General features: G+C 39.6%; 1 protein-coding gene across 4 annotated transcripts in view; it reads right to left on the bottom strand.

Moving 5' to 3' along the window:
• Window positions 1-17,373, bottom strand: part of lrp1ab (low density lipoprotein receptor-related protein 1Ab) — a 200,611-nt gene that overhangs the window by 7,254 nt on the left and 175,984 nt on the right. For 2 of the 4 annotated variants that reach the window (XM_061985848.2, XM_061985866.2), the window contains exons 63-84: window positions 17,266-17,359; window positions 17,084-17,200; window positions 16,847-16,966; window positions 16,636-16,758; window positions 14,754-14,879; window positions 14,551-14,667; window positions 12,963-13,069; window positions 12,738-12,870; window positions 12,525-12,647; window positions 9,617-9,739; window positions 9,358-9,495; window positions 8,855-8,992; window positions 8,649-8,768; window positions 6,996-7,279; window positions 5,654-5,832; window positions 5,482-5,588; window positions 5,285-5,404; window positions 4,576-4,752; window positions 2,209-2,349; window positions 1,915-2,088; window positions 1,536-1,697; window positions 1,259-1,430 (exon numbers count right to left, since the gene is read on the bottom strand). In XM_061985848.2, coding sequence (XP_061841832.2) covers window positions 1,259-1,430; window positions 1,536-1,697; window positions 1,915-2,088; window positions 2,209-2,349; window positions 4,576-4,752; window positions 5,285-5,404; window positions 5,482-5,588; window positions 5,654-5,832; window positions 6,996-7,279; window positions 8,649-8,768; window positions 8,855-8,992; window positions 9,358-9,495; window positions 9,617-9,739; window positions 12,525-12,647; window positions 12,738-12,870; window positions 12,963-13,069; window positions 14,551-14,667; window positions 14,754-14,879; window positions 16,636-16,758; window positions 16,847-16,966; window positions 17,084-17,200; window positions 17,266-17,359 — 3,095 coding nt within the window. The remainder of the gene's footprint in view (window positions 1-1,258; window positions 1,431-1,535; window positions 1,698-1,914; window positions 2,089-2,208; window positions 2,350-4,575; window positions 4,753-5,284; window positions 5,405-5,481; window positions 5,589-5,653; window positions 5,833-6,995; window positions 7,280-8,648; window positions 8,769-8,854; window positions 8,993-9,357; window positions 9,496-9,616; window positions 9,740-12,524; window positions 12,648-12,737; window positions 12,871-12,962; window positions 13,070-14,550; window positions 14,668-14,753; window positions 14,880-16,635; window positions 16,759-16,846; window positions 16,967-17,083; window positions 17,201-17,265; window positions 17,360-17,373) is intronic. The other 2 variants (XM_061985856.2, XM_061985874.2) reach the window with 1 other exon arrangement.

Raw genomic sequence — 17,373 nt, 5'->3', positions numbered from 1 at the left:
CATCTCACTTTAGTTTCCTCATAAAGCAACATATTACACAAATAATCATATACTTAGGTATTCATTTCACAAGATGTTATAAATGTGGTAAGAGGCGTTAGAGGGTTTGAATCCACGCCTGGGCATCTCTGTGTAGAGTTTGCAGGTTCTCTCTGTGGATGTGTGGGTTTTCTACGAGTACTCTGCCTCTTCCCACATCCCAAAATCATGTATGTTAGGCTAATTGGAAACTGTAAATCAGGGGTCTCAAACCTGCAGGCCCATAGTTTAGTGTAATTGCAGCCCACACACTTTGGGCAGCTAATAGTTAAATATTTGGGATGTGAATCTTACAACAACTCCCGATTTGATTCAATTTCCGATTTTTGGGATGACCATTTGATTCAGAATCGATTCTTGATACAAACAGATTCTCACGATATATTATTTGGTAAAAAAAAAAAAATGTTTCTTGGCCACTGATGTATGCAGAAAAAACACAGTAAGTGCGGAGAAATTAATAGTATTATTTGTTTTTTAAATGGGTTCTTAAATTTTTTTTTTTATATATACACTTTTTTTAATAGATTTTGGAAAATTATGAAGCAATTTAGAATCAAGATTCAGACGTCAATTTTGAGCAAGTACTCCTATTAAATATATTATGACAATACCACTAGAAGGAACACTAACTACCATAGCAAGCACCAAACAAATTAATTATAATTAGCAGTGTTTTGAATTAAGAGCTCCGTCACAGAACCACTCAATCAATATCAACATCAATAAATATTAATACTATAGACATAAATCTTAAGACTACTTCAGAGTGGTCAGTGTATAGCTTGTATGGAAAGGATTCAAAACACAGCCATTATTGTTTAAATACTTGGCAACACAAGGGAGTAAGATGATGGTGTCTTTCCAACAAGTATGGTGGTGGCAGTGTCATGATCTGGGGTAGCATGAGTGCTGCTGGCACTGGAGTGCTGTAGTTTGAGGGCAAATGTTTTACATTTATTTCATTAAATTAAAATAAAAACGATAATATTTCTAGGTCAATTAAATGTTTTTGTGTGTAAATAAATCCCTCCCAAAACCCCACAAAATAGTAAATATAAACTAAAGTCACCGCAGAAGTTATAATGGTAATGGCAAATGCTAGGAAAAAATATATATATAGTTTGATGGGTCAAATTGCGCCAGGCAGCCCAGCCCGATAGATACTTTTAACAAATATTTAACCTAATTTGTTTTGACTGGGCTTCCACGTATTTACCTGCAGGACACCTCCCCGGAGGATGACGTCAGACATCGGCCAGTGGCACAGAACACACACTTATCCAGCTCACACTGGTGCCCGATGTACTGACTGGAGCACTGGCACAGCTTGGTGCCGTTGGAGGTTTGTAAGCACGTTCCGCTGTTCTGACAGAAGCCTTCACATTTACCTGGAGGACAGGCGGGTATTGTTTGTGGAAAATTAGCTTTATTGTTATGCTTATTAATTATAATAGTGAAGTTGGAGTGTTTACAGTGAGAGTATATTCACTTACTGTACTGGCACTGGTCTCCCTGGTACTCTGTTGGGCAGCTGCAGGTTGGTTGGTTACCAGAGTTGACTGAGCAGTTGCCTCCGTTCTGGCAGTAATCCTGACAAGTGTGACGGTTGCAGGTGGGCCCCGTGAAGCCTTTGGGGCACCTGCATGTTGGAGCACCTATGAAAAACATACAGGTTATGACGACTAACAATAAATAAATGATTTTACTTACACATGGGGCTTGGTTTGTTTACAACAAATGATACAACTAACTACGACAGCTGACGAGATTCCTTTAGTGGCCAAATCACAAAAGCGATGAATTAATTTTGCAAAAGTGTATGATTGTTTTGTAAGAACGTTGTCAGCACAGGATGCCACAGGTGCGTCCCACCTGTATGAGATGCGGTGCAGGTGCCGCCGTTCTTGCAGTAAACCCTGCACTGGTTGATCTCGCATCTCTCTCCGGTGTAGCTGGGCTGGCAGCGACACTTGGACACCTGACGTGCATTGAGGAAGCAGCTCCCTCCGTTCTGACACTGAATATCACAGGTGCCTGAAGGGGGAGCTGTGGAAACAATAGTTGGATTCACATTTAAAAATCACAAGATAAAAGATGGTCATACAGTATTCGAATTGTCAAAACAGATTTCTGTAAACGCATGCGTGTGTGCGCATCCAAACTTACAGAACGGCGACTGGGTCGGGGCTGACCTCTCCACGCATGTGCCGTTGTCAGCCACGTAGTTGTTGGGGCAAGTGCATACGGGTCCACTGGGGCTGAGCAGACAGAGCCACTCACACTTCTTCCTGTCACACGGGTTAGTCACTAATGCAAAGAGACACAACCAGTCAGAATGGTCTTACAGTTTAAACTAAAGTTAAGACTTGAAACTTTGGATTGATATAAGTAATGGTCTACATCAGGATTATTTAACTGGCGGCCTTGGGCCAAATCCGGCCCGGGAATGACACCCTACCGGCCCACAGGTTCAGTTCAAAACTTGGGAGACAAACAGTTTTGCAGCAAATTACTAAAACACAAGAGTACTCTTGTTACGAACATAGATCAGTGTAAACACAGTGGCAGATTCTTGCGTTGACACTTTAGCCTTGCTAGCAAACATAAAACACTGGGGTCCAAGTGTATGATTTACTTAACTGAGGCGTTCCTCAAGGCACCCCTTTAAGTCCGCTCCTTTTTTGCAGTAACACATTTTTTCATAATGTGATTTATGTAACTAAGGTGTTGATGTAGCTTGTTTACTTCAGATGCAGTCAGTAATCATTTGTTCGACTTCTTTAGTTATACTACCGGTAGTAGTGTTCCTCAAGGTTCCACTTTTGGTCCTCTCTTTTTCATCATTTGCCTATTCAATGGGTGAGCCCGTGAGTTCAATTTTTACAGGGAGACCTTAAAAACAGCAAAGCGCTCCTGAACTGGCAAAATAAATAGACCAAAATCTAATCTACTGTAGAGGATGCTGGCTCTCCGGAATATGCAAAATAAAACTAAATAGTGAAAGGAGAAGTCAGGCCCCAGAGTCCTCAGCCTTCTGGAGATGTGGCTCCTAAAACAATTTAGTTGTTTTATATACTATATGTTCTATATACTTAATCCCAAATCATGAATTCTTTGGGCAAACCTTAAATTAAAATGAATTTTTGACTTGTTCAATTAATATCTTTTAGCTGCAGATAACAAGAAAGTGGCAAGACTGTTGGAGGTTGTAATGGACAGATATTAATGGAAAAATAATAAAATTTTATATTTTCCTTACATTTTGACAATGACGTGCGGTGAGGTTGAAATGTATTTTAAAATTGAATTTAATATGCTTTCATCAATGTTAATACAGACTGCTCATTCGGGGATAACACAAAAAATAAGAGAATAATTAACTTCCTTAAGAATTGTATTTTACTATTTGGGGTCTTACATTTTGTTTGTATCTGAACTGCATGCACATATCATCTTCCACGAAAAGCTCTTACACAGGTACATTGATTATAAAAGTCTGATCACCTTCTGTTTTATCTAAAAGTTTAGTTTGGAGACATTTGTGTGCTTGTATTAACCCCCTTAGTAGTCACATTCATTCAGCAGAGCATTCAATTATTGCATTTTGTTTGTGTAAATAAAGTTTTTCGAACAAAATCCACTTGGCTACTTCTGTGGAAAAAGATGGTGTGGTAGCAACAAGCGCCTGCTAGCTCACCTACGCCACCCCAATTCATACTGATGCAGTGAGTGTGTGGCGACTTGGATGACTACAGGGCTTCTACGTAAGATTTTTCTGTATTTATATTCGTATTAGTAAGAATAATGATGCCACACTAAAATTAAATATATAACACAGGCTGCAGATTTTACTATCTAAAGTCATGGTATAAAAACGTTTCTGGAAGCGTGACATTGCTGACAAACAAAAATAGCCTTTACCTCAGCTAGTGCTGACTCGGCTATGCAATAAAGAAGAAAACTAAAACTGTGCACTGCCTTGTCTGGTTTCTAGGATGTAATCATTCAGTGCACTCAGGACATTGCACAAAATCTGGTAAATTTGCATATGCACTAAGCAGACATGAATGCCTATAGTGGCAGCCTCATATGAGCTTTATATGTTTATAACACAGTTTTATAAACAATATTTATTTTACCAATTTATATATATATTTTTTTCTTCATCAAAACAAGTAAAGCTGTGCTTCCCCAGCCTACTTTGGCTGCACGTCACTGCATTTTGACAAGGACTAATATCTCTAATCTTTAAAGAATTTTGAGAAACATTTTGCAGCATACTAGAGCATTATCCGCAAGTTTTGATATGCCTTGCATCTCCATTAAAAAAAACACCCTTTAAAAATGTTGTCAAGGTTTGAATCACTGGTTTTAAGTGTAGGTAGGGAGGGTGGGTATTTTGGCATGTTAGATGGATAATAGGACAAAGACGCAGTGAAAAACATTTCACGATTTGTCTCTTTATACCAAAGAGCAACAATGAATAATATAAAAAAATAATTATTCTTTAAATCGAATGTCTATGACACTCACTCTCCGGCTGCTTGTATCGGTGGTACAGGACAATGTCCGTAGCATGGTTTATGCCTGTGGTGAGATTCTCCACGGTGCCTTTTCCAAACTTGTTGACCCGGAAGACAACGTTATTGACTAACGTGACTCCATATATGTAGTCCTCAAAAATATCGATGTTCATTGGATGGACCAGATCTGGAAAAGAGCAAAGAGCAAAATGTTAACACCACAGGTGACATTTTATCTGACTGCTATTTTGCATTTATTTTAAACGCTCAAATAAACACTTCTGTTCAATTAAGGGGGTGATTTACAAAAACTAACAGAGTCACTAATCGCATGGCTATAGGCAACCCCCTGATGTCATCTTTACTACCGGCACAAGACAGTAGCATTATTTTAGTGTTATTAGAGTTTAGCAGCTTTATCTACCTCTGCATGTTCATGAACTACATGGTAGGGAAGCTATGTTTTCTTTCCACTTTCTCATGCACTCCGTTATATGATATTGTTAGAGTTAAACTGTTAGATCAAATTAGTTTACAAATTTTCTCTCCAATTATCACCTGATTGACTTATTGTTAGTCTTACTTCTTAAATAATTTTCCACAGATCTGATCAAATCTGAACTTCCAATTAAGGCTCTATCTTCTTTGTTTAGGTAAACACCCCAGCTCTAATTGGTGTATGTACAGTAAGTCACAAATAAATAAATAAATAACTCAACTGTTTTTAATGCCGGTGACAGCAATGACAGGATCCGAGCCATCCAGTCGAACACTTCCTATGACTGACAGCTTTGCATCTGCCCAATAAAGTCGCTCGTTGAAGTAGTCCACTGCCAAACCTGTAGAATGAAAGAACATTGTAGTCTATAGTGGGGAGAAAGAGCATGCCTTTTAAGATAATGTCAATAAATCGGACCTGTTGGCCATTGGATGTTTTCATGCACAAGAGTCTGCCTCAGTGTTCCATCCATGGCAGCTGTCTCAATTTTGGGATGATTCCCCCAGTCTGCCCAGTACATGGTGCTGAAACAAAAATACACACTTTAAATATCACCAAAAAACAAAACATGTAGGATCGGACTTCATACCCCCTCTGCGGATCCACCACGATGGCGTAAGGCTCGTCTATCATGCCAGAGATGAGGGTCTTGCTGTGCTGACCTGACATTTGAGCCACTTTAATGACATCTTGACCAGAGTCGGTCCAGTACAGGTTACCAGCAACCCAGTCCACGGCAATCCCTCGAGGCATCTTCAGTTCTTTAATCTGAATAACATCAGACAGAGTTATTCCAGTTAGCACAGTGCAAAAACTGAAATCTAAGTAAGATTAAATCTCTCAAATAAGGGTGATATTTGCTTATTTTCTGTCTGATAAGATAATTCTTCTCGCTAAGCAGATTTTATGTTAGAGTGTTTTACTTGTTTTAAGGGTTTGGTCCTTAATTATCTCAATAAGATATTACAGCTTTTTGCTGAGATTTTATGATCTATATTGAGTAAAACATGCTTGAAACTAGAATATCAACTGTTGCAAAGCCATGTCATCAACACTCACAAGTATAAAACTACTTTTTTAAAGTAATAATTTCTTATTTCAAGCATGAAAAAAATACAATCATGACTTTGACACAATTGTGTCTCATAATTAAAACGAATGACGGCCAAATGGACTTTGCTGTTTTATTTTCAATGAAACATACAAAATACGTACTCACATAGTAGTACAGTTGGCACAATAAACTGACAGTTAATATTTAAACATTTAACATGTGACATTTCTAACAATTTTGAACAGAAATAGTTCATGCACATTCAGATAAATTCTTCAAAATTACAATTAAAAATGTTTTGGCCGGGGGCCAGGCTGTATATATGTGCACTAATTGACTGAAAGAGCACGCACTTGGCGCGATGATGTCATGTTATCGATGAAAAAATGCATTTTTAGACCATATGATTTGCCTGAGCGGCTAGGAGACCCCCGAGAGTAACAAGCGGTTGCCTTTCCATTAAGACCAATAAATTAGTTTTTAGTATAAGTTTGCTGGTTTCAAGAAATGTAATGCCAAGCGCTTATCATTATGTCAAGATAATGGCACTAGCATTTACTTAATTTAAGAATATTTTTCAACATATTGAGCAAAAAGGTCTCTTGTTTTTTTTTCTACCAAGAAAAGTGCACTTGTTATTAGAGAGAATATTCTTATTTTAAGGTATTTTTGGGTTCATTGAAGTTAGCTAATTTTACTTGTTTTGGAAAGTCTTGACAAGCCAAATTTCTTGTTCTATTGGCAGATAATTTTGCTTAGTTCAAATAAAATACCCCTCATTTTTATATATTTTTTTTCTTGTTTTTGAACACTGACTTTTTGCAGTGCATTAGTGCAAATTACGAAGTGAATATTGTGTATTGCTCAAGAGTTGTACCTGCAGGTTGGTGATCCTGCCCGGACTTTGCCTTCGATTACGGTGGGAGTTGGATGATGACGACAATGTAGACTGTCCAGGAAGTTCGTAAGAAGAGATACAATTCTTGTGCCAATTGGTCCAGAAGATACGGTTGGTCTTAACGTGCAAGTCCATCGCGTCGATGCGCACACTAGCGTCTCCTTGGAAGGTTTGTTCATAGCGCCAGTTGGGCATTCCAGGATCCAGGCTGCGGATTTCGTTGTCATCAGCGATATAAAGAACCTGCTGAGTGCTGTTCAAGTCTGCAAGTGAAAGGAGGACTTTTAAAAGAACAAATGCATGGTTATAACCCCCTCAATGTATGCCACTAGGAAGCATTTCTAACATCCATCCATCCATCCATTTTCTACCGCTTATTCCCTTCAGGGTAGCGGGGGGCAACTAATTTGTAGGGATGTAATGGTATTTTAAATATTGTGGTATTTAGGTTTAAAAATGCTAGCAATAATGCCATGGCATATGACAGTATGAAAAGAGAACTTGGTGTACTCTTGTGAGTGTAGGTTTTTTTCCGGAGCTATTGAGTGGGCCGGTCTGAGAAGTAAACTACACCTCCCATGATACCCGGCGCGTCTTTCGTTGGCCTGATGAATGAGTAGACAATCAGTTATTTCCTTTGGGCGTAACTCCTCTAGTGTGAGCGAAGACATGCAAAAAAAGAGTAATTTAGTAAAGAAGCCACTTGATGAACCATTAAAATAACCCTCAAAATATCCTTGAGGTGAAACCAAGAAGCCAGTGAGGTTTTTACATTGTTAAGTTAAATTGTCAGTTAACCTCCTGAGAATGAGCATTCTCCAAACCAATACGAAAATGTCAACTGCGGAGAACTCTGCTTCTTAGGAAATTAAAAGTTGAACGACACTAATCTCAACATTATTTTACACGTGTTATACTGGATGTTTACATTGTCAGTTTAAACATATTCAACTGATTTGTTTTATTGTATTTTATATTTGTTTGTTACTTAGAACACTGGATGTACCTTCACCCTTCTAAGGACTAAAAATACACACAATGGCATTTGTATCAAGTCTTCTTTAGTTTTTTTTAACAATACTGCAATATACCGCACCTTGGCTTTAGTATAGTCACAATATCGTATTGCAATATTTGAATATTGGTACATCCCTACTCAATCAAAGAAAGGAAATATATCTTCTCTTATGTTTTCATATTTACAGTTAGGTGTTGTAAATCAGCTTGGTTGGATGTGGCTAGTGTCTGTTAACACCCTCCAGAGAGGATTATCTTGCTGGGAAACAAGCTGAGGTCTGCAACATAATCTGCACTGTAATGAGTTGTATCTTAACCAATATTTTTAGTATACGTTGATGATTTGAGTGTGGAATAATTACATTGACATTATGATAACTATACATTGTGCACTTAAGTCTTCCTTGTTGTGTTTCTGTTTCCCTTCATTTTTTTGCTTCATTTACTGTGTTTCCTCCCTCTACCACACTATGTTGAATTGATAGATGAGTTAACCTGTGTTGCATTGGCATGATGTCATGCGCAGTAGCTATTGCCTCTTGCAAGCAGAACAGAACTGAACTGAACTGCATGACTCGGTGGAAACATAAAAGTAAAATGTAGGCTCGTCCTCACTGTCAGCTTTGCAGGTGTCATTGATTCTAGTGAAGTACTTATGGCAGCTGCATTTGTAGGAGCCCTTAGTGTTGTTGCAGATGTGAGAGCATGCCCCAAACTGTAGGCACTCATTCTTGTCTGGAAAAACATATCAAACATGATTAAATCAAAATATGTTTGGAACAAATCGCTTTTAAGGGTAAAAAGCATCTGTGTGTGTTTACCTCCACAGGTGCGATATCCTATTTTGTGGAAGCCAGGTTTACAAGAACAGAAGGCATCTGTGCCGTTGGTGACACAGTGGGCCTCATCGCCGTCACCGCAGTGTGTCCTGTTACTCCTGCAGTCGTTTAGTTTGGTTTCTGAAACGTACACAACAATTGTTAGCAAACTTGGGTGCATAATAGTACCTTGTAAGGACAAAAATAAAGGGGCACTTGGCCATTTCATCTGCAGAAAGTTAAATATAGGACTAAATATTTAGTTTACCTCTTTGCAGCTGTGACAACACTTTTCAAGACGTAATGTGATGTTTGATTGTGAGAATTGTTCATTTATACAAAATTGCGGTCAGACACACAAAACATGTATAAACTTCACTTAAGGAACCAGGGTTCACAGCCATGCATAGTTGAAAGCATTATATTGACAAAAATGTTTCAGAATTAAAATCAAAAGGGTAAATTGTGTTTACCAATACTTTTGTTCATACAGCGCATAAATTAACCTGTCTTGCAGTTGATTTCGTCCGATCCATAGTCCTCGCAGTCATTAAAGACATTACATCGCAAAGTGGCACCGATGCATTTTCCGCTGGCACACAAGAACTCGTCTTTCTCACAAGTAGGAACAGCTGGGTGGGCTGCTGTGGGAATACAGTGAACACGCACGCACACACACAGACACACACAGCTCAGCAAACTATTTCATAACAGCGACTGATGAAGTCTATCTACTATAAGTAGGTTGCCTTCAAAGTTACTTACGACAATTCAGTTCATCCGATTTGTCGCCGCAGTGATTGACGCCGTCACATCTCTTTGACACTTGCAGACACACACGGTCATTCTGGCAGCGGAAAGTTCTGGTGGGAGGACACTGGAATTTCCCTACAAATCACACAGCAACAATAACAATATCAGATGAAAGAAAATAAAAATGTCACTGCAAAAAATCTAATTGAAAGAATTAAAAAACGTCTTATTTTTTAAACATGCACTTTGTATTTTAATCAATATGCTTATGTTAAGTACTAATGTGAGGATCAAATTACCAAAGATTAGTAATACAAATGACCAAAGGTTAGTAGTACCGTTTCAAATTGTAAATATTGTAAAATTGCAGCTAGCGCGATACTCGCTAGCGAGCTTAAATCCTTACATGAATACAAGACACATTTATGTCTTTCCCCATTATAAACATCATACCCCAATCTAAACTTGTATAAACACATTGCTGGCTGAGCAACTAATTGATTGAATTGTGAACTTTGAACCTAGAGGCTGTGCTCTCTTAGACCAGAGTGATAAAGCAGATGTTAAGATCCAACAGGAAGTGAACCCATGTAATGTCACATAAACAGGAAGTGTAGGACGCAACACCTGCCGTGCTTTAACTGTATCATTAGGAAACACTATAAAACCTCTACAAATTAAAACAGAATAAGATAAACATATCTAAACAGTCAAATAACAATAATGCGGCTCTTAAAAAGCCACAACAATATTTGAAGTTTTGTCTGACAAGAACGTATATTGTGTATGTGCTGTTTATTTTTTTGCCTATCCATCCATCCATCTTCTTCCGCTTATCCGAGGTCGGGTCGCGGGGGCAGCAGCCTAAGCAGGGAAGCCCAGACTTCCCTCTCCCCAGCCACTTCGTCCAAGTCTTCCTGTGGGACCCCGAGGCGTTCCCAGGCCAGCCGGGAGACATAGTCTTCCCAACGTGTTCTGGGTCTTCTCCGCGGCCTCCTACCGGTCGGACGTACCCTAAACACCTCCCTAGGGAGGCGTTCGGGTGGCATCCTGACCAGATGCCCGAACCACCTCATCTGGCTCCTCTCGATGTGGAGGAGCAGCGGCTTTACTTTGAGCTCCCCCCGGATGGCAGAGCTTCTCACCCTATCTCTAAGGGTGAGCCCCGCCACCCGGCGGAGGAAACTCATTTCGGCCGCTTGTACCCGTGATCTTGTCCTTTCGGTCATAACCCAAAGCTCATGACCATAGGTGAGGATGGGAACGTAGATCGACCGGTAAATTGAGAGCTTTGCCTTCCGGCTCAGCTCCTTCTTCACCACAACGGATCGATACAGCGTCCGCATTACTGAAGACGCCGCACCGATCCGCCTGTCGATCTCACGATCCACTCTTCCCTCACTCGTGAACAAGACTCCGAGGTACTTGAACTCCTCCACTTGGGGCAAGATCTCCTCCCCAACCCGGAGATGGCACTCCACCCTTTTCCGGGCGAGAACCATGGACTCGGACTTGGAGGTGCTGATTCCCATCCCAGTCGCTTCACACTCTGCTGCGAACCGATCCAGTGAGAGCTGAAGATCCTGGCCAGATGAAGCCATCAGGACCACATCATCTGCAAAAAGCAGAGACCTAATCCTGCAGCCACCAAACCAGATCCCCTCAACGCCTTGACTGCGCCTAGAAATTCTGTCCATAAAAGTTATGAACAGAATCGGTGACAAAGGGCAGCCTTGGCGGAGTCCAACCCTCACTGGAAACGTGTCGAACTTACTGCCGGCAATGCGGACCAAGCTCTGGCACTGAGCATACAGGGAGCGGACTGCCACAATCAGACAGTCCGATACCCCATACTCCCTGAGCACTCCCCACAGGTCTTCCCGAGGGACACGGTCGAATGCCTTCTCCAAGTCCACAAAACACATGTAGACTGGTTGGGCAAACTCCCATGCACCCTCAAGGACCCTGCCGAGAGTATAGAGCTGGTTCACAGTTCCACGACCAGGACGAAAACCACACTGTTCCTCCTGAATCCGAGGTTCGACTATCCGGCGTAGCCTCCTCTCCAGTACACCCGAATAGTATATAATAATATTTTTTTGCCTAGTTATTTTCAAAATAAAATGTGGTTAAAATATTTCAGTGTGTGTAAATACTTTTTGAGCACATTCAACAATACCATAATAATAATGATAACCATAATCATTTTGGTTACATTAACAGTGATATGACATTTTCATATCGTTACTTCCCTAATGTTAAATAATATCAACCAAAATCTGAGAAAAATCAAGAAAATTTGATGAGGTAAAATGTATTTTTTTTTAGTATGCTTATTCTAAGAATTGGTACATGTTACGATAAGCAAACTAGTCTAACATAATTTTTTTTTAAATATCCCGGTAGTCAAAAATAAGTATTTTCACCTTGTTTTCAGATTATTCTTGCTGGAATTTTTTAAGGGTATTTTAGAGTTAACATAACACACAGCAGTAATATATATTTTTAATTTCCTTAGTTTGTGTCCTACTGACACCCCTCTAACAGAAATATATATTTTTATTGGTCAATTGGGCAGTTATGAATAAGCCCTCTGAAGTCTGCCTATAGCAACAAGTAGCTGTGTAAATATGTGATGTGCCCAGAAACAATAATATAAATATTATGTCGCTACACTAATTCAAATTCTAATCCATTTGTCCATCCATCCATTTTCTACCGCTTGTCCCTTTCGGGGTCATGGGGGGTACAGGAGCCTATCTCAGCTGTGATGTTTCTCAATAGATTATTCATATTTTCTGTTAAAAGGACAAATTGGGAAAAAAAACCTGATACGTAAACTGCTTGGTGCCCAACCATTAATTTTCCCCATTACATTAACACCACTAAGTAAGAGTGTGATTCACACGCTGACACTCACTGCACTCTTCCGGATTCTCATCAGAGTTGTCCCCGCAGTCATCCTCTCCATCACACTTCCAGGCGAGAGGTTTACACAGAGTGTTGTTACACTGGAACTCATCCACATGACAGAGACGTCCAGCTGAAAGAACAGGGAGTTCATGTCAAGCGTTATACAAAATGAGTAGCGAGACATCATAAAATAGTAACAAATGAATAATTATATACTCACCAGCAATGTGGCAGTTCTCCTCATCGCTGCCATCCATGCAGTCTGGGTCAGCGTCACACCTCCAGCCAATGGGAATACAGTGTCCGTTCTTACACTGAAACTGGTCGTTGTCACACTTGAGAACACAGTCATGCTGAAGAAAAGTGCAATGGATATGCAGGTAAAGGTTATAGTTCTTTGTAGTGAATGAATACGAAACACATAAGGGGTAAATAGGTTCTGTACCTCGTCGGAACCATCAGCGCAGTCATGGTCTCCATCGCATTTCCACCTTCCAGCGATGCAGCGGCCATTTGTGCAGGCAAACTCGCTTTCGGAACACTGGCGAGGCACTGTGTGTGAAAAAGACAAAGCGTGGCTCATGTTAGTGGCAGGCTACTTTTCCCTTTCATATTCCGCATCAACACAAAAGACATGAATAGTGGGACATCAAGTCTTGGGAGGACAAAGGGAGTGCTGTAATTCTGCATGCACAGGCCACAACATTAGGTACACCTGCACAACCTAATAACATATGATCACAAATTCTACCTTAACAGAGATAATAATCCTTAGCTTTGATGTTAATATTTTATATGTATCAAGGTAGGCCTGTGCTGATAAATAAATAAATTAATCGAACGATAATTGAAAATGGCCTCGATAACTTTCCTGTGTTTGTGTGAGTTTTTCTTTGTCTCTCTCTGCATCCCGTTTATGTAATAGCAGAATTAAATTAACAGAGTGAACCCTCTTGTGAGTCATTCACAATGTTTGTTACGATTGGCGGAGGTGGGGCCACTAGCTTACACACAAGATGAACGGACAGAGAGTCGCGAGTGAGAATCACCGCAAGTAAACGCAAATTAGAGGGAAAAAAGATGATTACAAAGCCAAATGTCCCTGTGCTGGAATATTTTGACTTGAAACAAGTGAGCAAAATGAGCCCATCAACACAGACAAAGGAGCCAGTTTATGACTTTGTAAAAAGTTTTGCCAACAAAATAGACAACTAAACAAACCACCCCACCCCGTGTTTTCAACTGGGGAAAAAGCTGCACTTTAAGATGTTCAATATTTATTGAAGTTAAAATATTGCTAAAGGAAACAAGGGGTACACAAATGGATGGATAAAATGTAATACTCCATTTTATTTTTTTGTTTGTTTAGTTGTTTGAGGCATTTAAAAGTCATTGACCTTACAATTACAATGGTAAAAAAATGCTAATGAGAAATAAAAGCCTTATTAGTACTATATATCATATCATCATTACATTAGTACTTAATTTGACCTAGTTTTACTTAATTTTGGTCTCTTATCGGCAATAATATGTGGGATAATATATCATCCAGCTAAATGTGTTACTGACTCAGGCCTATATTAAGGTTACCTTTGTAATTATAGGTCATATGGTTTAACTGAGCATAATTATCTTTGTAAAAACAAAATTTTTGAGACATGGCTCATTAAATTGTGCAAGTGTATCTAATCAAGTGTCCAGTGTGTATTATACTTTTCAGCACTTGCACAGTGATATTTTGCAGATTAGACACAAAATGAGTCAATTTCAAAGTCTGCTTGCAGACTCTTAAAGCTGGGAGAGGCTTAAGTGTGGACAGAAGCATGACAACGTTTGACATGTGAAAGTGGAAGAAACTCACCTCTAGCTCATGCCAACAGGACAGTATGAAATGAAACAGACGTCACATGAGGTGAAATGCATCAGAAATGGAAGTGAGTGAATGAAATTTTGACGCAGTAATAATGTCTTAGGACACTAAAGTGTTAGCCAGAGCAGACGAGAACAGGCCGCAGTGCAATAGTGACACCAACCACACTTGTCTTCATCTGAGTTGTCGCCACAGTCGTTGTCGTAGTCACACTGCCAACGGCCCGGCACGCAGCGGTTGTTTTTGCACCTGAACTGATACGGCTCACATGTCCTCTCAGCTGCACATAATGACCATGAGATTATTAAATCACAGCAAAACGACTTTACTTTCATGACCACAAATGTATTTTTTCAATGTTCTCACCACACTCCTCTTTTGGTTCATCGGATGCATCGCCACAGTCGTCTTCTCCGTCGCACTTCCAGCGAGCCGGGATGCAGCGCCCGGAGTCTTTACAACGGAACTCATCAACACCGCAGGTCATTTGGGCTGGAAGTGAAAACATTTTAAGGGTGGTTTTCATAGGACTGGAATACTGCACACGTGGCAGGATAGACTGTATTATGGATACTGTATACAATACAGATTTCAGTGGGATAAGGTTGTACGATATACTGGTACTAATAAATTCAAAACGCTACTATAATGCCTTTAAAAAATACCGGTACACTTTTTTATCTGCATGCTGCCGTGCTACTGTGGTGTACAGAGCGGAGGAGCATGTCAAGTGTGTAAGCCAGCACACACTCAGCAGAGCGCACAAGGGGAAACCTTGAGGAGAGGAAAATTTGAAAATAAAAGCAATTCTACTGGTTAATAAAGAGGGTGCGTGAAGCGCAATATGAAGGTTATTGGGCTTCAAAACTATCGATAAAGATGACGCTTTAAACACAGAAGTGCAGTGTTGCAAGCAGTGCTTTAAAACAGGCCTCACCAAAGGTAACATGATTAAAGTATTACCACTTTTGCTTCAAATTTAGCCAAACAATTAAATAATCAAATCGACAGGTAAAAAAGTTAACTAGCTCCTCTTTTGTGCACATACAGTTACGTAGACGTGTACACAGCTGTTTTGCTTGATGCCAAATATTAGCGCAGTCCAAACCGCCCATGCAACATAGATGACTTAATTTTGTAACAAATTTCTACAATTTGTATTTTATCTTTAACAATGTGTGTTTTATCTGCTAAATGTGTTATTTATGTACAATACTTTTAGCCATATTATTGTTTTTAGTATTTGCGAATGATTGTTTTTGTCTTAAAGCACAAACCAAGAGTAGCAACCATAAATCATGACGCATACTGTCAATAAAGCTTTCTATTACTGTATATTCTAACCTACGGTATTCCTAGATTATGTAATATATACAATTGTAAATAGTTTTTGAGTGCAACAAGAAAAGCCCATTGTGTTAAATGCCTTTTAATTTGTATTTTAATTTTGTATTTTAAAATTGTTCTTTGAGTGCAATAAGAACCACGTGTTAAATGTATCGTAGGATTTTTTGTTAAAATAAAGAGAACAATTATTTTTTTGTGGTTCCCTTTATTTTAAAAAGTATTGCAGTATCTGTAATTACCAAAATGTTCAACACTATCATCTAATCGTAATAATAATACATGTTAAAACTTACTACATTACTTAAACAACTGATTCCTCAAGTACATTTATTTGTGAAAGAGTGAAAATATGTTTTTGTAGTGCCGTCAAAGGATTATTTTATCAGAATAATCACACTTTTGAATTTGGATTATCACGATCATGTATTACTTGCATGCATAATTTAATTTAACTTAAAAATGACCCCAATATTTGGACAATAATGCAATTTTATTGTCAGAGTGTAATACAGGAACGTGTTTAAATGTTTTACTTGGATGCAAGTCATTTATTTGCTCAACAATTTTAGCTAATGTCCCGTCGAGGTGTGTTTCAAATGGAAATTTGCCAGACAGCACACCAGTCGGAGTCTCCTCACTCAACTTTGCACTGGCATATGGATTGACCTGATCACTGACTGAACAACCTGGGCCGCCTTTCAGTAAACCATCCACTGTTAGCATGTACGGTCAAAATACATTTCATGATGAATCTGTATTATACATGATTAATGCGATAATTTGTTGTGATTAATCACATGAGTTACCACGTTATCTTTAAGAGCCCTAGTTTAGATCAGTTACAAACAACACATTTAAGCGCAGTTATGAACACAAAATGTAAAAACACTATCAATCTTACTGCAGTTAGTGGGTTCATCCGATCCGTCAACACAGTCGTTGTCACGGTCACACACCCAAACACGAGGGATACATCGTTTGGTGATGGCACACTGAAACTGGGTGGGTGCGCATGTGACCTCGGCTGCAGGGTCAGAGGACAAGATATGTTATTACCACAGTGAGAAATGAAGCACACTGTACAAGGAGAATGAAAAGCGAGGAACACTCACGGCAGTCCTTCTCGTCCTCTCCCTCTCCACAATTGTCTTGGCCGTTACAGCGGAAGATGCCTGGGATGCAGCGACTTGGGTGGGAACATTTGAACTGGCTGGGCAGGCAAACGTGAATATCTGCGGTGGAGTTGTAATAATAAACAATTCAGCACATGTGAAGACTAATTTGCATTTCAAAGAATGGGGGATAATCATCCAAAATAAGCGGTTCTAATGCAAGAATGTGAGCTGTACCGCAGTTGGCCTCGTCTGAATTGTCCTGACAGTCGTTGTCTCCATCACATATGTACGCAGGGTTGGTGCAGATGCCCGTGCCGCACTGGAACTGGCCCGGTCTGCACTTAAATTCAGCTGGCACACAAGGAAGAATTAAAAATGAACAACTTAGCAACTCTTACAAAGAAATTTTAACTCACGACAATCCGCGGGCTCGTCTGAGCGATCGCCGCAGTCGTCCTCTGTGTCGCATTTCCACCAGAAAGGAATGCACTTATCATTCTTGCAGACAAACTATAAGGCAGGAA

The sequence above is a fragment of the Nerophis lumbriciformis genome, linkage group LG01, assembly GCF_033978685.3.
Source record: "Nerophis lumbriciformis linkage group LG01, RoL_Nlum_v2.1, whole genome shotgun sequence".
Classification (NCBI taxonomy): Eukaryota; Metazoa; Chordata; class Actinopteri; order Syngnathiformes; family Syngnathidae; genus Nerophis; species Nerophis lumbriciformis.
Note: the sequence above shows the minus strand (reverse complement) of the source record. Positions and strands in the feature narration are given on the sequence as shown.